The sequence below is a fragment of the Tiliqua scincoides genome, chromosome 1 (assembly GCF_035046505.1).
Source record: "Tiliqua scincoides isolate rTilSci1 chromosome 1, rTilSci1.hap2, whole genome shotgun sequence".
In the NCBI taxonomy this organism is placed as follows: Eukaryota; Metazoa; Chordata; class Lepidosauria; order Squamata; family Scincidae; genus Tiliqua; species Tiliqua scincoides.
Genome location: NC_089821.1, coordinates 223806641 through 223829655, shown reverse-complemented (window position 1 = coordinate 223829655; position 23015 = coordinate 223806641). Strand labels below are relative to the sequence as shown.

Sequence of the window (23015 nt, the reverse complement as noted above, 5' to 3'; positions counted from 1 at the left end):
AAATCCTTAGGTAAGGAACTAGGTGACCTTAGGTAAGGACCCACCAGGTGGCCTTAGGTAAACCACTTTTTGTCAGCCCCAGCAAGAATATTTAACTTATATATATTCATTGCCTTATTTCTTTCATTTTTATATACGTAATAAATATAATATTCTCTTACAGTTTGGAAGTTATTGCAAAGTCCACATAATACATGTGAAGTGCTTTGTGCATGATAGAATGCTAAGTATTTTTATTATTCCTTCGTACTTTCCATAGCAATTGTGTTCTATGCAGGTACTCTGGTGTTAACTCAAGAGTTACCTTCAGCAAACTAACTGTGAATAGTAGATGTATATTCCTAAACACCTACGTACATGTGCTGATAGGTGCTGTACAACTCTAGCAAATTCTAACTGAAGTTGCTAGTGTGCGTTCAGGAACTGCGTTCTGGTAGCACAGCCCAACCTACAGCATCGCAAAACACATTGTATAGCGCACAAACAGGCTGCTGCTGGAAACAGCAAGCTGTTCTTTGCTGATCAGTTCTAAATTTCTAGTGATTATCCCTGAGTATCAACCTACTTCCTGGCCTGTTCTCTTCAGATTGTTAGGTTTTTTTCTGCTGTGCTTGTGTAGCTGTATAACCTTTAACCTGCCTCCCTCTTTTGTGAATGCTTATCAATTTAAAGAGGGTTAAGGGGGTTATGAATTTGGTTTTGCATTTTATGATACTAACAGGAAGTTCAGAATCAGGCCGCATGCATATGGACTAAATAAGGGTTTCCTTTTGATATGGGGATGGATGTAGGGGTTGTATCAGGGCTCAGCCAGTTGCCCAGAGCCTGCCTTACCAAACCAGCTCCTGAACCCTCAGAACCAGTTGCAGTAGTAGTGACCAGTGCATCATCAGGAAGTGGACAGGGACTGCCATCAGGGGCCCAGCATAGCAGTTTCCCTCCAGCCCCAGCATCCCAGCACCAGGAATGGATAAATGGATAATCATCTTCCATGCAGAACACTCATTTTCAGTACTGGTCAGCTCTTCTGTGTTTCCTCTGCTGTTTTTCTAACATGGCAACGCGAATGATGCAAGTTGAGCAATGGTGAATATTGGCTTTAATCATGCATACTAAAGCTTTATTTCCTGATAATTTCGTCCAGATACAGACTTTTTGAACCCAGCATTATTTTATTCAAGTGTGTTATAATTAGTTTGTTTACTCCATTGAACATCCTGATAAAGGTAGTAGCAAATGGCCTGCCAAAAAAAGTGACAGCTAAATACTTGCTTGTAATTGGTGTAGGATCTAAAAACAATGTGTTCTTCATTTAAAAAAAAAAAAAAAGTAAATGAGTATTACATCCAGCTACTGCAGATAGAGCTAATAATTCTGAGTAGTATCAGTTCAGCTACCAACTGGAGAAGAGTACAAAACAGACTATGACATTGCATGAGGCATTGCCATATACATTTTGAAAGGTGATTATTTTTTAATGTGTTCCTTGTCTTGTTTTTCTTCCATATCTGTCAGAGCCATTAAGCTTGTTTTTTTTCTTGCATATTTCTTGTTCTGTGGATCTCTAATGCAGCCAAATGTAAGACAGCATACATGTTGCGTACATTGTCCTTTGGTATGAAGAAATAATGCAGTAATTTCTTCTTATTGTTTTGATGTTCTTTATACACAAAATTATAACCTCATCATGTAATTTCTACCTATTTTTGAGGTCTTAGTTACAACTCATTTAGGTTTATACTTTGTCATGACATTTCATTGTGTAACAACCATTGCTTCTGAGCCTCGGGCACCTTCATTTAATCAAGACAATAGTTACTTCGCTTGGTCAGCACTTTAAAAATACACTGTATCACATCCTATATTACGTCAAAGTCTGCAGTGGAGCAGAGGCATTACTCAGCAAATGTTTGCTGGAACTGTGTGACAGAACTGCAAATTAAGCACACGTGTGGTCATTTAATTAGACGGTTCATCCAAAGATGGTTGTACTATCTAGTTAGTAGATAAGAGATGAATTTACACAGTGAGGGGTCTATGCTGATTTATTGACCGAAGGGATTCAGGCTGCACTCCTATACACACTTTCCTGGGAGTAAACCCCATTGAGCACAGTGGTACTTACCACATGTATAGGATTGTGCTGTCAGTTGCTTTGTTCATTGGGTTTTGTGTTTTTGCTTATGAATTAAGTGTTTGTTAACCCATTTTCCTTAAGCTAGCTATTTCTGATAGGACTGGATGCACGCATCAATTTTTGAAAGCATAATTCACCACCAGTCCCGTGTACCAGGCTTCTCACCATGGAAAGATAATTTATTCCTTTCCCAGCACTTGTAGTGCTAAAAGTCTGCTGGAATACTGAGAGGAATAGGCTCTTTGAGCCAATGTATGACAACAATTTAAGATTCCTTCTGAAACTAGGGCTATAACTATTAACTGATTAATCAAATTAAACCTTTTTGTGTGCTCAGTTATTCTTAATTTTTAATATGTCTGTGGGTAGTAGGTGCTTTCTTAGAAGCAGTCCTCATTCACATAAAATGAAGACATTCATGTAAACTGTCCAAAGTGACTTACAAAACTGTAAAAATATAAAATGCATAGTAAAATGCTAATCCTTAAAAACCAAAGCATCACAGCAAAACAGAAAACAACAAAACATTGATAAATTTTTAAAAAACACTGCAGTAATAAGCATTTTAGAATTCTGATCCTGACCTGGCACTGAAAAGACAGAAACTTGGAGCCCAATCCTATCCCCGGCCACTGCTCCATGGTGCAGTAGCACAAAAACAACCACTGCTGTATACTGCAGGGCCAGTGAAGCAGCCGGAGCTCTCCTCATCATGTTCCTAAGGCAGTGGTACTCAAACGTTTCCGGCCAGTGGCTCCCTTGACCCCCGTGGCTGTTGGCCATGACTCCCCATCATGTTCCTGAGGGCTGGAAGTGACATCATTAAACAGGAAGTGGCCAGAAATATTAACTATATTAAATATATTAAATATAATATATTATAATATAATATTAAATATACATATTAACTATATTAATATTAATTATATTAATCTTATTAATTAAATGCAGACCTTAAAAATATATTATCAATACACAGCAATATACATGCTTTATAAATGATCAGCTGCTGATCACTGTTGGAGACAGGATCCTGCAGTAGGCAGATTTTGTCTGGTCCAGGAAGACTCATTTTTTTAACTTTGTAAGCATACCAATAGAATTGTTTTATCAAATGAACTTTGTGAACAACCAGCCTGACCAACATTACACACACACCCCCCTGTGGACCCCAATCCAACTAGTCATTTCTCCCGTTCTTGGATAGGATTGAACCGTTTATTAAATTAATGAAATTAAATTTTTCCAGCAGCTGACGGGGAAAACAAAAATAGACCTTGAAAATATATCAGAGCTGATAAGGGTTTGGTTAGGAAGCTGATTTGTCTCCTATACTAGGAGATGCACAACTCAAGCCTATGCATGTCTACTCAGAAGTAAGTCCCATTCAAGTAAATGGGGCTTACTCCCAGGAAAGTGTGGATAGGATTGGGCTGGCAATCACTTCATCAATAGCTGATAAATATTCCTTTCAAATAGCAAGATTCATCACTTTAAAAATACAGCCTTTCTTCAGTCAAACAACAAGATTAATAAATCACTTTAAAAACAGTCCCCTTTTTCTGCTCCTGGCCAAGTAAAGTGTGTGCTTTTCTCTCCCCTCCCCCTTTGCCAGCTGCATGGAAACAACTTTACGGGGAGGGGGAGGAAAGCGAGAAGGTTTGGAGATTGAAAGGGGGGAGTGGAAGAGGGAGGGGGTTGAAAAGAGAGATTTCACTTTGATGAGAAGCAATCCCAGGCTGGGAACTAGAAACCAACCAGACAAGGATCAGTGAGGGTTAAGGACTGCAAGCTGAGCATGCTCAGAAGAGGGCGGGGTGGCAGCCACTCTCACAGCTGAGCAACTCCTATTTCTTCTGCTTTAAAAAAAAAGCGCAGACGACTCTGGGCTCGTCTTCTGCCCAGGGGTGTGAGTGTATCGCTGCGAGAGGACATCCTGCGCCTCCCCTTTGAGTTCCTGGCGCCGCCCTAAAGAGCTGCGCCTCACAGTTTGAATAACACTGTCCTAAGGGAACATGCGTTCCCTTACCCCTATAGAACCACAGCAGCCCTATGGGTCTACTTTGAGCTGCACCAGCTATTTAGCTGATGAAGAACCAAGGAGACATGTGTCAGGCTCCAAATGCTTGGTGGCCTGAGGGGACGGATGGTATTTGGTGACAACCGAGGCTGCTGTTCCTGGCTCACCCTCTCCCTGCCAAGTTTTGCCCCCTCCCTGCCTTTCCCCTGCCCTAGAACATTTCCCTGCCACTCAGCAGTCTGCTCACTGCTATGGGCTCCTGCTTGTCATCCCCCCGGTATGGAGGCCCATCACCGACGGGCACTGGCTTCTCCAGCAGCGCCATTCATCTCCCAGCCACTGCAACATGCTTTATGGCATGTTTGTGATGGCTGTTGCTGGGGCAGTGTGTGGTCCTCTGATCACCATCTTTGAGTATCTGGAGGGTTTACTTCCTGAGGGTAAGAATAGAACTAATGAGACTAAAGGGAAGTAGATTTAAGCTAGACAAGAGGAAGAATTTCCTTTTAATAAGAGCTGCCTGGCACTGGAACAGACTGTCTCATGCAGTTGGAGGACTCCCTCACTGGCTGGTTTTCAAGCAAAGGCTGGATGGCCATTTTTCAGGGATGCTGTGGTCACCTGCACAAAGCAGGGGGTGGTCTATAAACCCTTGGCTATTATCAGTGCATAATCCAGTACTTTTAATTGCAAACAACTTTCCTAGAAGTGACTTCAACATTTCTAATGGGGTGTGAAAACGCAGATTGTCCTCTCCTTTGTTCCAGTCTGTGACTAGAGCAGGGGTGCTCAATAGGTGGATCGCGATCTACCGGTAGATCGCAAGGCAAAATGAGTAGATCGCGGAGTGCCGACCCCCCCCCTTCAGGTGCCTCTGGGAGGAAACACCGGGAGTAAGGCCCATTGTACTCAATGGGGCTTACTCTCAGGTAAGTGTGGCTAGGATTGCAGCCTCACAGCCTAATCCTAGGCATGTCTACTCAGGAGTAAGTCCTGTTATACTCAGTGGGGCTCAAGGTACACCAACATACATTGTACACATAAATATTATATGTTATGATGGCGCAAACATTGTAAAAAAAAAACTCTGGTAGATCTCCGGGCCTTGCTGGGTTTCAAAGTAGCTCTTGAGCCAAAAAAGTGTGAGCACCCCTGGACTAGAGGCTTCAAACACATCTAGTCTTCCTCTTATGCATGCGTACACCCCAGTGAATGACTTCTGGAGTGTGCCAAGCAACTGATCTGTAGCAGGGAGATTCTCTGGTTTCTGAGCAAAACTAGTATTTTATTTAAATTAAGAAGGAAAGATCTTAAGAGTTGCTGGAGCTGAGATAGAATCTCATGTCCCCAAGTAGCATCTATAGATCAGAGCACTTTGCCTGTGCTAATCTGCCTGATTTTAAATATGTATATAGTAGTTGTCAGACCCCCCCCCCCAAAAAAGTACTACTTTTATCATACTGTTCTTCTGACTGTTGTTAGTGTGGAAACAGTTATAGCTTCAAAATTATTACTGTTTTTTTTCTGATGTGCAGCCTGTGGATATTCAGGCTTGAAGAACTAGGGGCCTTGGCTGTTTTTCAGTACTAGTAACATAAGCCCATTTTAAGCCTGGGTCATATTGTTGCCATATAGAATTATCCATCTTTATTTATCCTTTATTCCCTTAGCCCTTGTTGAAGGGTTCTCAGCCTTCATTTGTTATTTACTCATCCTGTCCCTTCTGCATTTACAATAGTTCAAAGGAGATGCTCTTCTCAGTCTCATCAAGGGAAAAATAGTGAGGGCAGCTTTTGTCCTGGTTCTGCTCTGAGTCACTCCACAGCTGTGAACTGGTTGTTCAGTAGAGACTTTTGTCATTGTGCAAATATCAAACCTCCTATATGTGGTGGACCAAGGGGAAAAATAATTTCCCTGGAATATGCAGAACAATTTCTGCAAGAAACGCTCCCACACCATTCATTTCAAAGACCAATTTATAATAGGGCTGCAGCTGATTTTATAAATTGAAATACTGTATTGGGATGTCATTTACATTCTCTAAATGGATACAATCTCCTTGAATAATTGATCTGATGTGTCAAGAACGGCTCAGAAGTATGGTAAACCAGTATTTCTGTCAACACTGGAATCTATGAGACTTTTAACAGGGTCCAAGTTATGAACTGAAAACTCTCTTAACAATATCCTTGTCTAGAGAGGAAATTTAAACTGTTCTGTGTGTGATTTTGCTTGAGAAATCAATGCATCTTGACATTCACATACAAATACTGTACACACTAATTATTCCTAGACATATTTCAGGTATTAAACATTTTTGTAGAAACACTAACAACCTGAATCTTGCAGCTGTTGTGGTCAAGGAACAAGCTAGAAACAGCTGAAATGCTTTTCATCCCTTGTGAGGCAAATTCTGCTCAAGTGCTTCTAGAAATCTGTGAATTTCCTTTGTTACACTAATTTGCTAAAATAAATGAGATTTAGTGGGGATGTCACTTTCGGACCTTTTGAATGCAGCACAGTGCTCTACTGGCTGTTCTGTCCTAAGCTCTGCACACTGTCCCTGCTGCCTCCCCTCCCAAGTAACTTGCATTCTCCAGCAAATAGAGAAGTGGGAAGTAAAATGAAGGTATTAGAGTACAAAGATGCCTGGAGATTTGAGAATATACATAAGCATATTTATATGCAAGCTTAGGGAGGTATTTCATTTCTGCACCACTCAGATGTTGGTATTACGTTTCAGTATTTGCTTAGCTCAGAGGGCTTGTGGTTCTTAAAAACATTTGAATTATTCTATTGCTGGTACGGTGGGGGGTGGGAGTAAACATTTCTTTTTTCCTAAAAGGAAGCATTGCAAATGTGCTATTTGCTTAGGTTAATTACAGCCTTCAGATGTAAAAGGTACATCCTACACAAGTATTTTTAAATTGTGGAGTAATACGTTCAGTAGTAGCAAAGTAGTTAGCAAAGTAAAAACAGACAAATTTTGCATTTTGCCATTTTATATTGGAAGTGTGATAAAGACCTGTCTTCTCATTTTCCAGTCTAGGTCAGCATGGCAAACACCTAAACCTTTAAGTAATTTGATAATTGAGAAAATTGTAGACTACTGGAAAACTGTGACCTCAGAGACTGGGGTGGGGCAGGGAAAAATTTCCTATATATCCTGAGAAACTGAAAAGAGCACAGGGAAACCATACATATTTCATCACTTTTTTGCTATACTAGGAAGTTATGAAATGCATCTCTTTCAAATTGAGTTCTAATTTATTTTGAAATCTTTTCCAGTATTGGACATTGACATTACTCTATTGTTTTCCAGCAATCAAAAACAAAAAAACAGAGTTTGAAACCCGCAGTAAGTCTTTGTGGGGGCAGGGGGGAGGCAGCAGGAGCAGCAGGCATCAGGGGCAAGGGGAATCGCATCGCTCAGGGGGCTGCAGGGACTGGGATGCACTCACCAGTCCCTGCAGCAGCCATCCCTGTGTGTGGGGAGCCCTGCGCGAGGGCCTGCAGGGCTCCCCAGGTCAGGGAAAGGGAGAGTGGAGCGAACTGCTCTGCCTCCGCAAAAGCGATTGCCCCACTCTCCCTTTCCCTGACCTGGGGAGCCCTGCAGACACTCGCGCAGGGCTCCCCGCACACAGGGACGGCTGCTGCAGGGACTGGAGGGTGCCCCCCAGTCCCTGCAGCCCTGTCAGAAGGGAAAGCAGAGTGATCGTGCTCTGCTTCCGGTTTTGAGGAGCGGGCCGCGATAGCTCCACTTTCACTTTTCCTGACCTGGGGAGCCCTACAGAAGGTTGCGCAGGGCTCCCCGCAGCCCAGGGAGGCTGCAGGAGGCTTGGGCAAGTGCACCCAAGCCCCTGCAGCCCCCCTGAGTGGCACGATCCTGCGGATCGCGTCACTGCCTTCCCCCTGTCTCCTGGCTGCCCCCGTCCCTTAAGGGGGCAGAGGACAGGACCCACAGGCTGGGGCATTGCATCGCCCCAGTTTGAATACCACTGATGTAGGCTGATGAGGCCCAATGTGTGCAGCAGCTCTGCTGATTCTGCCCCCTCTTGGCCCTGATCTATTCTCCTCCTTGCCTCCACCACCTTACCCTTCTCATTTTGTTCCAGTTCTTTGCATGGGCTTACCTGCTCCAATGGGTGTCCGTGGGTCGCCAACTGCAGGAGACGGTTACAGCCTCCCCACCAGTGGGCTCACTGCACTCACTGATGGTGGTTGCTTTATGACAGCCATAAAGCAGCCTCTGCTGGCATAGTGCTACTTTTACCAACGGGGGAGAGAGTTCGGATTGGGGCATTTGTTTTTCAGAGGCAAATTAGATTATGATGGTAGAACTAGTATTGTATGTCATTGTGCTAGTTGCACTGGTTTCATGTACAGTGAGGTTGGAAGAGCAAGAGGGCAATTTAAAGTGCAGCATGGGGGAGGGGTAGCAACAACTTACTCCTCCCATACATTTTTCCTCAGAAATTGCTTCTCCCCAGTCACTTTCCTCCCAGTGGCAATAACTTCAGGTCTTGGGAGAAAAACAGGTCTTGGGAGAAATCCTCCTGGGAGAAAATCTGCTAGGGAAGTATAGTTTCAGAGAAAAAGCCATGAATGGGAATGAGTTCACCATTCTCCCTGCTCATGCTGTGTTTTAAATTAATTGTTTCCTATCTTCCTCTGCTCTACAGGGCTTTGGTAGCAACCAAAGTCTGATACATGGGCCTGTTGCTGTTACATCTACAGGTATATACATGTACAGGTATATACAGGTACCTGTTCAAAGCACTCATAGCTGCCATAATTACCTGTTCAAAGTCTTGGAGTGGGCTAACTTTCAACTTTAGGGATCCTGAACCTTTAATAATTATATAGAAGAGGGCATTTCAGCAGGTGCTGCTTAGCATCTCAAAATTGACAAGCTGAATCTGCTGAAATTCTTTCTCTTACACAATTCTTAAAGGTTCAGGATCCCTGAAGCTGAAAGTTTGCCCACCCCTGCCCTAAACTCTTGAGCTATCTGAATAATGAACCATTTGAGGTTGATTCATTGTGTGTTATTAATGAAATAATATGAACTGTAGAGCCTCTAAATTGGAATTCCATAGAATTATCTTGAGTTAACTGGAATCTGTCAAAGTTCATGTTCTGAAAAGTCTTAAGCAGCTGCATATTGTTTACATGTACAACATTCAGGGTAAGATGATGTATCAAAATATCTCAGCACAAGAAATACTGTATTTTGCTCTGTTATCCTGTTAAGACCAGTGGCGTTGCTAGGGGGTGCGGGCCGCACTGGGTGACACACACAAGGGGGGTGATGCGCACTGGGGGGTGACATGCTAAAATCGCGGTGGTTAGGAGTAACCCCATCATATTATAAACTGTTGGATGTGGAATTTCGAGCGGAATGCAATGCAACAAATCAGAGTGAAATATCTTCTTTCTATCAAAAGTTAGGGCCAAAAAACTGGAGAACAAAAAAATGCATGAGGCCCTATGGAAAGTGAAAGTGAGCCATATCAGGAGTAGGCAAAGTTGCCTTAATTTGTCAGAAAGGGCAGGCTGAGAGGAATCCAACGACACCAGAATGGTCCTGATCCAATGAATGCAGCCCCCAAAAAGCCTGAGAAGGAAGTCCCTCCCTCCAAGCAGATGAATGTATTGAGCCCTATGGAAAGCAAAAATAAGCCTCATGAGTTTACTCATGAGTAAGCAAACATGCCTTGTCTGGTGTGGAAGATCAGGTGAAGGAGAGTGCAAAGGTACCAGAATGGTCCTGATCCTATGCACCTGCAGCTAAACAAGTGCTCCAGAAGGCAGCCTCCCCCCCCCCACGCTAAAAAGGATCAAAACAGGCTTCAGCTGATAAGGTGAACTTTTTTTAGGCTTGCAAAGCCAGGTGGCTCCTGACAGTGATCTGATTTAAACAGAAGTTCTTAAATTGAACTGGGCACTGGGTAGAGCTGAAAACCCTACTGGTTTTTTTTTTTTTTTTGGGGGGGGGGGGGTGTTATTGCAGGCAGGCCACAGAGGAAATTCACTTGGTGGAACAGGGCTGGCTTCTGCTTATTTAATTATTTGTTTTACTTTAATTATTTATACTTATTTATTTTAATTTGCCTGATGATGTTACTTTCACCATGACATCACTTCTGGTGGGTGTTGGACAGATTGTCATTCTAAAAAGTAGGTCCCAGTGCCAAAAGTTTGAGAACTGCTGCAATAAGGTGTTAGTTAGTTGACACCCTGGGTGTGTGTGTGTGACACTACTAGTGACCAAAATCACTAAAATCACAGTTTGGAGAAATAATACCATTATATATCAGTCAATGCGTCATTTCATGCAGAATGTGTTCTATCTTTGTTCTATCAAAAGGTGCAATCAAAAAACCAGTGGGGACGGAGTGATGGTTCATCACCACGCCCACCACCTTGGGATGTTGCCCTGCCCACTGCATGGGGGGTGACGCGCTGGCATCCCGCACTGGGTGACGCAAACCCTAGTGATGCCACTGGTTAAGACACTTGATTCTGCTCTCTGTCATCTGTTTCCTTTCTGGCAGATCTAGAAGGTTTTTCAGTGGGATTGTGGAGAGCAGGACAGCTTCTGTCTGGGACTGAGCTCTTCCTAGGATTGACTCCTTAAATATGAATCAGTTGTCTCAGGATCATATGATAGATATTGTCTCTGGAAAGAGAGTGAACCTGTTCTACCCTGAGCTGGGACTAAGGCTGAAGAGAGGACAGATGAGAGAAGATAGGAGTGTGTGTGAGTGGTTACTCTGGTCTAGGGTGATTAACAGTGGAGAGATCCCTGAGTTAAAGCTGATCCACTGATGACTGCTATTTGGCTTTCTTTAATTGCCAATTTATAGGCTAAATAAATGGACAAAGTGGCAACAGGAAAGGTCACTTTGGAAGCTGATGTTAGGCACTGCATCCCTTTCTTCTTTCATTTAGTGGTCCTACAGGAAAGTTACAGTGCAATCCTGTCTTGCACTGGAACAGGCAGGCCAGCAGGCCTGGGCTGTATCCTGTGCAAGACTGGGGTCAGAAGTGGCTCATCCGGAGGCAAGAGGAAACGCTTCCCCTTACCACGGCCCCAATGGGTCTCCTTGGATTTGTGCCACCTCCTGAGGTGGCACAAGTCCGAGGAGAACGAAGCAGCTTCAAGCTGCTCTGTGCTGCTCGGGGAATGGGGTTGGGATCCGGCATAAAAGCCAGGTCCCAGCCCCGCCCCTGAGACAGTCCCGCTTCCTCCCCACCTCCTCCCCTCCCTCTCCAGACCCCTGCATCAGCCGAGTTTGGCCAATGCAACCCTTCTTCCCCAAGCTGACGCGGAGGCTGGATGCAGCCTCCGTGGGCCAGAGTATGTCCCTGCACCGGCCCAGCCAACTCCTGAGGAGGTGCAAACGTGCTTTATGGCAACCCTCCTAGGCTGGTGCAAGGGACTTGCGCCAGCCTAATGAGGAGTCAGGATTGCTCCCTTAGTCAGGTGAGGGAAGGTACAGCTTTTTCCTTGTAGACCTTGGAGTTTTTATATTGCATAATCCAAAAGCTGCAAAAATCTGTACAGTTTTTCCCATGCAGGACAGAACTTTAACTTCCCTTCTGGATGTTGATTTTTCTTTTTGTTGCTAAACTCTCAGCAAAAACAAGTCTAGCAACTTCATCTTTACTGAAGAGGTGACAGACAGGTCTAGATGATTAAGAGGAAATAATTATTGTCCCACATGTCTCATCTTGTTGATTAACTGCTGGAGACAGTGATACTTGATTCTCACTTTAAATCTGTTGATGCGGCATATATTTGACATTTCCCCATCTACTTGTGCTGTCATCAACAAACATTATGTAATAAGCACCTGCCTTTGCTATAATTAAAAATATGAGTTATTTTCTTCATTCATTCAGAACAGTATTCCATGCAAGATTTTCTTTTATGTAGTGATAAGAATGTAAGAATAGTCTAGCAACTTGTTTGGTATTGGCCAGAGAGCAGGAACTATGTGACCAAGTCCTTTTCCTTCCTTCCTTCCTTCCTTCCTTCCTTCCTTCCTTCTGCCAGACATTGGTAAAGCAGCATGCCAATTGTTTGACCACTTAAAGGCCATCAGTTACCTAGTACTAATGTGTATGCCCAATCTCAGTCTTTTATTGCTGTCGCAACAATTTGCCTATTATAGCCAAATATGTGCAAAGATGATGATGTTGTAATGAAAAAACAATGAGCCACTGACACTACGGGTTTCAGTAAATGTTTTCCTTAGAAAAATTTTTGTGTCTCTCCTGCGTCTCTGATAAGCTTTCCTTCATCAACTTCTCCATTTTCAGAGCTAATTTTGTCTTCTCTCTTGCCTACAGAGAGTGCTTCATTTAGATGATGCTTTGCTGTAAATATTTCATATCGCAACAAAAGAGCTAAAGATTCTGAATCCATTCCTTCACTGAAGTCCTGTCCCCACAGTGAACCTTGGCACACAGATCTACATGCCATGGCACAGTAGCTGATTATTGGTAGACTTCATCGGCAAGGACAAAAGCTCTTTTCGCGTGTGGATTGACATGAACATCGATCACAAAAGTTCATGTGTTTCAGAGAAAATGTGTTCAGTTAAATTAATTTCTCTATGGCTCTGGCCTTTGCTCTGTGATAGTTCTGACTTGTATCTTGTGCAGGGAAGCAGCTGTGATTGAGACTGTCATTGTGAAAGATTTAATTGTGCTTGGAGAAGTCAGTTGTTTTTGTTTTTTTTTTAAGTTTTTTTTTTAAGTTTCAGCAAGAAGTATAGGACAGAGGTATTAAAATACAGGTAGATTGCCCCTTATCCAGACATCCGAAATCTGAACCATTCCAAAATTCAGACACCCACTAAATATAACTCCAGTCCACCAAGAATACAGTGGATTAACTGGGGAAAAGACCTTTTTTTCTTTTCTTTTTTTTTAAAGCTTTCTGTAGTGTGAACGCTGGAACGTCTTGTGCTCATTCCCACACACAGTGCAGTTATAAATTGTAAAAGTTCTGTTCGCTGCGTGTACCTGTTACAGACATTGTTGGAAAATGTGAAAGAGGCACAGACAACTGTATGGGTTACAGTGAAAAGAGGAAGAGCATTTCTCATTATATTTATGCAATTATTCCAAAATCCAGACACCTTCCCATCCCAAGCAGTCTGGATCAAGGGTACTCAGCCTGTACATGCTTCTGATAAAAAGTGGAACCGCTTCCAATTCAGATTGATATCCCAGTCCAAGCCATCTTTATTCAGAATTGACCCAATCTACCCATAACATGCAGTGAGGTAGTATACTGGTGGTAGAATTCAGGGCAGTTTCAGACTGCAAGGCAGGGGACATATTAGGATGCTTCCCCATGCAAACAAAACAAAAACCCCTCACTGCTTGTAATAAATTGGCACAGTGGAAGAAAAAATTAGTGCAGACTTGTCTCTGATTGACAGGTTTACTATATGCAGGGTTTTTTGCATGAGGGTGAGTTAAAAAAAAGACTCCCCTACTTGCAGTCCAAAGTGGAACAGAATTCTACCACGTTGGCCTACTGCCTCACCCTGCATAATGTTTAAATTGGGTCAGTCTCATAGAATTCAGTTAAGCTTTCTTAGGACAGCAGCATTTTCCCCCAGTTAATCCAACTGTATTCATGGTGGACTGGAGTTATATTTAGTGGGTGATTCAGTGACTCGGTTACACTAGAGTTGCCCCTCTGAAAACATAAAGTCAGAAGACTTGGCATCTCTCTCCACTCCCGCCTCCCACTCTGTACAAGGAAGTAACTCCCTTCAGAGGTTCAAAATACGTTCTGTACTTTGAAGCTCCTGACGGAGGACTCGATTTCTGTCCAGTTTAGCTGCTTAATGGCCCAAACTTATAATCACTGGGTGACATTTTAGTGTCTCTCCCACTGGCGCTGACTGCCATAAAGCAATCAGCACCATCATAAAAAGCACTCTGGCAGCACACTAAGTAGTGCAGTGCCAGGGATGCTGACAGGAAGGCTGGAGCCTACCTGTCTGCATTGTTGGCTCTCTCACCACTTACCAGAATAGGTAATTTAGTGGGAGAAGCAGGAGGGGTGGGGGTGGGCAGAATGGGGCATGGAGGGGGGAAAAACTGGTTGGGAAGAGGTGGGGGTGGATGAATCAGGTCCAGGAAGGGGTGGTTTGGCAGCTGTGGTAACCACCAAATCCTTACCCCCTTCCCAGACCCAAAACCACAGCACAGATCTGTGAGAACCTGCACCAGCTATTTAGTGCAAGTCCAAACAGACCCCTCCATGCTGTAGAGGCTTGCTCCCAGGTAAAAGAACAATTGTTTCCTTACCCGGAGGAGACCTCTGTAACTGCCCCCCCTCTTGCACAGGATGCAGTGGTAGCCCTTTTGGCGCTGCTGCATCAGCAGAAGGAAAAGAACAGGATGGGGCTTTAAGAGTAATCGTGTCATAAAGGAAAAGAAAGGATGGGTTACGAACAACGCATTTGTTTAAGACTATCTTAAAGAGACAAGATAAGTTGTGGAAGCCAGGAAGAAAAATGATGCATGTTCCTACCCCACGGCACTCCAGGGAGAGTGGGGAATTACTTCTGAGTGGTGTTATTGACTGGTTTATCTGTAATTGTTTATATCAAGGGATAGGAAATGGGGAGAAAGAAATTAGAGCTTGTATATTATAACAATTAAGAGAAAGCTTCAAACTAGTAAGTCTCTGGTCAAATTTTCCCCAGCCATGAACTCATTGTGTAATCTTTAATAAACCAGATGCAGACCCATCACTCTACTACAGCAATGATTTTCAACCAATGTGCCGTAGCGCATTGGTGTGCCGCAAATGGTTTGCAGGTGTGCTGCAGGATTTGGGGGGGGGGGTCATTGATTAGTAGGGTCATTGGAGGGTGTGAGCCCCCCACCATCAGTGTGCTGTTCTTTGCCAACTGTCAGAACACAGATAGTGTGCCTTGACAATTTTAGCACCTTCTCAGTGTGCCATGAGATGGAAACAGTTGAAGATCGCTGCTCTGTAGTGTGCTAGGCCCAAGCCAAAGTGTGGCCTTTGTCTCGGAACTCTTCAGCATGGTGTGTGTCTTTCTTCTGCTTTGTACAATCCTGTACGTTCTTTGAACTTCCCTCATGCTTAGTATGTAGAAACAACAACTTCACCATGCACTGTTCACCAAACAACAACAGTGCAATAGTATTAAATATAAAATAGGAGTTTAATAAATATCAGCAACTATCCAGACTGAGAAGTACAAAGACTCTATTTTTTTAAACAGGTGGTTGTGGGTTATAAAAGGGAGCAGGCACCTGTGCATTGTGTGTGTATGTGTGAATATTTATTTATTTATTTATTTGTAGAATTTATATCCCACCTTTCCACTCCAGAAAGGAGCACTCAAGGCGGCTATGTGTATGTGTATGGTGTTTCTAAGTCTGGCAGAGACTTACGTGACCTTCTTTCCCCATGGCCTTTTTAATTTTCAGATCTTTTTGTGCTAAGAAGGTAGTTGTAGACAACTTCTCATTCTTATTTTAGGAAAGAATTTAAAAGTAGTATAAGTAGTGTTATACTCCCTATCATAGTGAGAGATGTTTTCCATAGTAAGATCCTATCCTGGGCCTACGGCAGCGGATCTCATGATCTGCTGCCGTAAGTTCAGTTGCAGCACTGTGAAAGGCATAGTGCCATCAGGCACTCTGGAGCCATTGGCGCAAATGGCTCTGCACACCTGCAAATGGCCCACCCAGGCTATGCTTGAGCAGATACAATGGCTGCTGAAGCAAGTTGTGGGTAGTTCAAGGGGGATCAATATAGTTTGAGGGAGGAACGGGGACAGTTTGGGAGGGGGGATCTTGGTGGCTGCAGCATTCGCCGAATCCTATCCTCCTTTCTGGTCTGGGCCAGCCCCTTGGCTCTCCTTGGACTTACACCTGAAACAACATGCCAGATGCTGCCTTCATTACCTGACGATGTGCCAGCCTCTGCTCCTCGCACTCGCTAATATTCTAGCTCAGCATTCCCCTCCACATTTGAGGGAGTAGAAAGAGGTGGAGGTGCAGTGGAGGCAAGTAGGTGAGCAGAGATTGGGTGCCCTCCCCCCGCACCAATCTGCTGCCTGAGGCAGCCACTTCAGTTGGCCTCCTGGATTGGCCGAACAAGCTTATATTGTGCTTCCCTATCTTGTGCTGTTCCTTTTAACAGGTAATGAGATCTGTGATGGTCTGGCTTGTTGGCTCCAGTGGAACTGGAGCCAACTGCTGTGGCTGACTGCTGTGGAACTGCAGTGTTTCAATTGCAGGAACTGACTGCTGTGTTTCAATTTACAGACTCTCTTCTTAGCTAGTGATACAGCCATGCATTTCTTAGGTAAAAGCAAGTTAATGTCTGGTGCCTTGCATTCAGGCTGCATATGTTTAGTATAAGAAAGGAAAAGATTGGGCAAAGGGAGTGTTAAATTTAATAGTTTTGCAAGATCAATTCTTTTCCTACGTGGGCAAGAAATAAAAGTGATAGGGGTTGAAATAAGTAATATAATTTGTACTATCCATGCCAAGATATGTGCTTTTTTCCCTTTCATTCACAGGAAGAAGGCATTGTGAAGGAGATAGACATCAGTCATCATGTAAAGGAAGGTTTTGAAAAAGCAGACCCATCACAGTTTGAGCTACTGAAAGTGTTAGGGCAAGGCTCCTATGGAAAGGTAGTATTTTATAATATATAGTCTCTTATAGTAACATCTAGTCTTAGCAGTGAATTAAAGAAGTGGCAACTTGAGCATTCCCCCACCCCTCTCAAAAGCTGCTTTGGACATTCCACAGAAGTAACTTACAAGATAGCATGAGTAACCTGTGCTTCCTTTCCCCACATTTCTAGGTCTCCCTCAAAGGAAGTAGATGCATATCCAACTCTAAACTTGAAGAATATGCATCATCTCTTGGGGAGATATTTATTTCTCTGCCTTAATAATGATACAAGTGATTTACCTTATATCATTAAATACTATGGGTCCTCCATATCTTTGTAATTAGACCAGTTTGGAGGAAAAAAAGAACAAAAACCATTACAGCTGACACATGACTGTCACCAAAACAGTAGCCCTACATCTCTTCTTCCATTTCCTCTTTGCCTTTAGTGAGGCAAAATTTCATAGCATTGTGTTGCAATTTCTTTGGCACAACCCTGAGCTACTGAAGTGGAGCAGGTATAGGGAAACTCACAATGTGGTCATGCACATCACATATTTTGCCTTACTAAACATAATGAGGAGTGTGTTCTGGACGTTTGTCAAGCCAACATATCATTTCATTTGTACTTTTTTTTTAAATAATTGCCGATGCTCAATATTTCTGCATTGTTTCTGTAGATAGAACTGTAAAAAATATTTTGCAAAGTACAGTTCTCTTTACAAATAATACGGTAATCATGGGGTTTTGCAACACAGTGCACTTTTATTTATCTTTCCCTCTGAATCTGATAACTATTTTCTGGACTTCTAAAACAGCACACAGTGTTCCCTGTTTGACTCATCTTGTTTTGAGGGGAATGCAACCACCCAGTATTACTGGGAACAGCTGACAGTGACTAGTAACATAAGGTAGCAATCCTATCTGCACTTACCTAGGAGTAAGTCACATTCACTGTCGTGGGACTTACTTCTGACTAGACATGTATAGGATTTGGCTCTCAAGCCAATTACTTTCTGACAGTGAGGCTAAGTAAAATTGCACAGCATACAGTGTTTCCCTCCCTGAATACATCCATAAAGTTTCATATCCCCTAAGAACAGCGTGTTCCACTCCACAAAGAGTAGTACTTTTTATTGAACCCCTTGGCTTTGTTAGAATAAAGATAACATTCTCCTCATGCATTTTTCAATTTTGGTAATGTTTGACAGCATTGGTTCTAAATTATATTGGCACAATCCAGCTAAAATTAAGCATTTTCAAATTCCATTAAGAGAGCATGTAACTAAGGCCTGGGCTACAATCCTGTACACATTTTCCTAGGAGTAAACCCCATTGAACACAATGGGACTTCTGAGTAGATGTGCAGGATTGCACTCTTAAAAGTATTTTAGTTGCATTGAGGCTTTCCAATTTTACTTCAACCCTCTTGAAACTAAACATAATATTTATACTAGAGCCAAAAAAGTCACTTGATATGTTTTTGTTTTTGTGTTCTCCTGAACTTCCTGTTCTGCTCAGAGAGAGAAAGAGCACATGAGTCCATCTGGCTTCTGTGGGGAAAGCAATTCAGAATTCTAATCAGGGTTTGATAGTTGCCACAACTAGAGAAGAATGTCACATGTTGTGTATTTATGTATTATTCTTTTTGGGTGACTCAGTGGATTGATTTTTGTTCCTGTCTTATTTGGAATTAAGAAAGAATATTAACTCTTTGGAGTTGAGAAGGAATATTAAGGGCAGATTTCACATCTAGAGTGTCTGCTGGAGCTCTCTGTTCTGCTGCTCAGGGCACAACAATCTGGATTATGTAGTTTAATCTGTGAGGGCTAATGCTGGTAGAGTCTGTTATTAGAATTAAGGTATGGAGCTGATAACCTTTGGTCTCCTTTCATCACTACAATTCTTTGTTTCTATCTCCTCCTGTGTGTATTTAGATCTAAGCAGATATAGTTGAGAACCTCATTGTACAAGTTGCCCCAAGTTACAACCTTTGGGGCAAAATTCTGGGTTTTGAATGAAGGCAAGTGCTGCAAATATCATTCATTGAAAATAATCACTTGAATATTTTTGATGCCTTTTTCTGCAGGTCTTTCTGGTGAGGAAAATCAAGGGATCTGATGCTGGTCAACTTTATGCAATGAAGGTACTGAAGAAGGCAACTCTGAAAGGTGAGGCGCAGAATTGCACTCAAGATGGCAGTGATATCAAATTATTTTAATGTATTTGAAGTTGTACTTATTATTCAGGCACAAAGCAAAGCCTTACCCTGTCATTATATATTACACTGTGAGTTTGGATCTTATATCAAAAAACGGTTGATAGAAGCAGGCTAGCCATGTAGCTTTTTGTTGTTTAGGCAGGACCAATGGAAATGGAAAGTGGAAATTCAGACACTTAGAAGGAATTTCCCTTTCATCTCTGTTAGTAGTTTTCATTTATACTCTAAAAGCTACTCTTTTGTGTTTATTGTTGCCTGCCAGGTGAACAAACAGCAGATTCCTGGTATATTATGTGGTGTTTTTCCTCTTTCCTGTTGAGGAGAGTTGGACTATTGGATTCTCACAGCCTTGGAGTTGTAGCTGAAAAGTTTCTCCTTCTTTCCCTGTAATGTGTACTTATGGAGGCATGTGACATGACACCATCCCATCATGAACTTCTCAATCCCTTCTCCTCATCATTGGCAGTGGCTGCTGATGCAAAGAATGGGGAAACAATGACACAATTATGCCACATCATCCTTTTCTGTAACTGTAAGTTATGGGAAAGGAAGGAGAACTTGACACTGAGTTTTCAGTTTTGGCTGTAATCCCATTGTTGCACCACATTGTCTTCCACCCTGAAACCAAGTAATATGGACATTGTTGAATAATCATGGTGTCAACATTCTCTGATTTTTGTAACATTAAAAAGTGTATTCCAAATGCCAGCTTTAATAAAAAATGGTGTTCTGTTTGCATCCTAACTGACCCAAATAGTGGGTCCTACACAAAGTGATGTGTCTCTCTTCCCTTGGGCAGAGAGCAGTTTGGCTTTCTGTCTTGCATAGGGTCATAATATACATCCAATGAGGAACTGTTAAATGATAATTCTCACCTCTTCTGTTAATAAATATATGTGTATATTATGTGTCAGTGCTCAGAGGAGAGGGCAGGCAAGAATTGCCAGAGGGGTGAGGAACTTGAGATATGCAGAAAAATCTTGTTGTTTTGGAAAATAACACTTTTCTGTGTTGTTGTTTTTTTAAAAACAAACACACACAAAACCACAAACCTCAGTCATTTTGATGGACACACAATGGTAGTTGAGAATAGTACACAACTGCAAAGAGAAGAAACACAGCCAGTGGGGAAGGGATATACCTACTAAAAAACCAATTTTGTTTGCATTTCACTTACAGCCCATCCTGTCCTTGACCACAGCGTAGCATGCAATCGAGCCATAGAGACGTTCTGCACGTTATGATGGGTAGGGAAATCAGAAGAACTATGAGAGGAAAGGCCTCTCTGTGTGAGGCCCCAAGGGTCCCCTCAGACCTATGCCCCTCAGACCTACACCTATATAGCTGGTGTAAGTGCTAGGTAAACTAAGGGTGGGATGGCCCAAAAAATGGGACATAAGATCCGGCATGTGCGGTTGCCTCCCTCCCTGTGCATTGCCCACTCCCATTACCAATGTACTAGCGGTGGCTGAGCATGCAGTGGTGTGCATGAATGGTTGCCAGCCATTAATGCTGGCAGCCCCATTGCACATGTCATCCCTGCGTCTGCAGCACAAACAAAGAGGGTCTTCCACTGATGGGAATTTTCTTCAGTGGAAGGCAGCCTTGGGATTGGACTGTTAGTCTCAACAGTTGAAGGAAGACATGACTGTGGGGAGAGGGAATGCTGCATATGATGTATGAATAGCTTTAAATGTGATGGGGGAAGAGGAAGTCTGAGAGGAATGTTTGGTTTTTTTGCATTCTTCTCTGCATCCCACATATCAAGGGGAAGAAAACAAGCATTATGTTTAGTCATCCTATGTTATACATCTGTACATTTGATGAATGCTAGGCAGATGCCTAGGATCCTGGGAAAAATGTGAGATAAGTTTCCTCCTTTGGAATCTCAGTCCACATGAATTTAGTTTTTTCTTCCAAAATAGAAAACTGTGAAATGCAAGTTGCATTACTAGGAAATGCACTTTCATGTTTTGTGTGCATCTCAGTGCATCTCAGTGGTTGTTATGGATTGATATTCTGTTGAAGGTCTGGAAAGCAGACAGCACCTTTTGACCTTCACATCATGCGTCAGGCTACACTGTGTTAGTCATATGCGAGTCACAGCCTTACCACATGCAAAAAAAATGCATGATAAGTCTGGCACTATATGGATAGAGAAGCCATTAAATTGATGCACCGGGTAAAGGATCTATCTGTAACATGGAAGGACCTATCTGTAAGTAACATCATCCACTTCAAAGACAACAGTGTCTCAGTACCAGGTGAGGAATTGTGTATGAACAGCTAGTCTGCTTCAGAGGCAGCTGCCTTTTAATAACATCCTTTCCTCCTTCTCCCCCTAGCACAAAACCAGTATATTTCATTACCAGTCTGTGCAATTCAGGAAGCTATACACTCAGTGCCAGGTCTGCCAGTCAATGGAACAGCCTGCTTGGGGTGGTTTTCAAGTTTTTTCCATGCAGTTGTATATTTGGGATATTTACAGCCCAATCTTATACACTAGGGCAGCCACTGGAACTAGCATTTTAATGGCAGAACATGATTTATGACCATTGCAGATATCCTGCTGGCAGTGTGTTACCAGCAAGGCTGGAGCAGCCCTATGTGCAGTGATGGGAGATGGAGCCCCCCAAACAATGTGGGTTGGCAGGGAGGTGGAATGGGGCCGGGGGACAGAACAAGGGGAGGGCAAGTGTGAGGCAGAGGCAAGAGGAGGAGGCACTTGTTGTGGGCAATTTGCACCAGAAGCTATCCCCTCTGATAGCAGCCTGCATGCCCCCTTTCTCACCTCAGACTTATACCAGTTAAAGAGCTAGAGCAGGTCTGAGGAGACTCATTGGCAACTGAGGAACTTACAGTGAGGTAAGGGAAAATGTTTTGGGCATGACTGCATTGACAGGGGCAGGAAAGGATTGGGCTGTTAAAGAGACTGCATCCCATCTTTCCCTGCTCCTTTTCCTTTAAGTGGAGGACAAGATTGAGTGCAAACCATCTTTGTATTGTCTTAATTATACCTGGAGGTGCTCAAGCAGTTGCTTTCTTGATATGGCAATTATTGAAAAGCACCACTGCACAGAATCTGTAAATAACTGGGTCTTCTATTCGGCATCCCTAGATAATGCAAAATCTCACCTTCAAGTATATACCAATTAGCCAGTAAATGTCAATATTATCTATGAAAGCCATAAATTGCATGTTGAGATATTCTGGGGTGCAAAATTGCAGGCCAGCTATTCTTGTGCTCTCTCTGTCTGTCGGTCTGTCTGTCTGTCGGTCTGTCTGTCTGTCTGTCTTAAATATAGCCTCTTCTCTGACAAAAGAAAGGAGCATTTCGTGACTTTTTGCCATTGTTGACTCTGTTCCCTGAAGATATAGTTGCATTCTGAATTAATAACGGCTGATTGGCATTGCCAAGGAAAGCCATCCACTGACTCGAATGGGAGAGAATGGAATAGAAGAAAAATAGAGTGGCTGTCTGTCTACAGTAGATACGTAACTCAGTCTGAGTAACAATGATAATATTGTTTTGCACACAGAAAATGAAATGCTCCTCTGTTTCCTATTTTATTCCAGTTAATAGCTGGGGTTCAGAAAATGGTCATTAAGTCAATTCACTTGTTTTATTTTTTCTCACCATGGAGCATGTGAACCAAGACAGCATTTCCTAATTGCTAAATCTGCATGAATTATTTTTCACTGTTATAATTAGGCTTATTTTTAATGCTCGTGCAATTAGTTTAATATGCAACTGTGCAGAAGAAGGCATAAATGTAAATAAATTTTGACAACAGAAGCCTGGAACTGATGGTCCAGTGAAGCTGTGATCCTAAGAAACGGTCTGCATGCTGTGGCCACCTTGTTGAATTTGCTGTGCTTCAGTCAGGTCTGGAGGCTTTTCTGAGGCCTGCAGAGGCTGCCCACAGCCATTTGGTCAAAAA

The 23015-nt window shown here is 42.8% G+C and overlaps 1 protein-coding gene across 1 annotated transcript in view; it reads left to right on the top strand.

Moving 5' to 3' along the window:
- The window catches only part of RPS6KA2 (ribosomal protein S6 kinase A2), a 125366-nt gene that overhangs the window by 28791 nt on the left and 73560 nt on the right, over positions 1-23015 (top strand). The window contains exons 2-3 of the mRNA XM_066616399.1: positions 16754-16870; positions 18943-19024. Coding sequence (XP_066472496.1) covers positions 16754-16870; positions 18943-19024 — 199 coding nt within the window. The remainder of the gene's footprint in view (positions 1-16753; positions 16871-18942; positions 19025-23015) is intronic.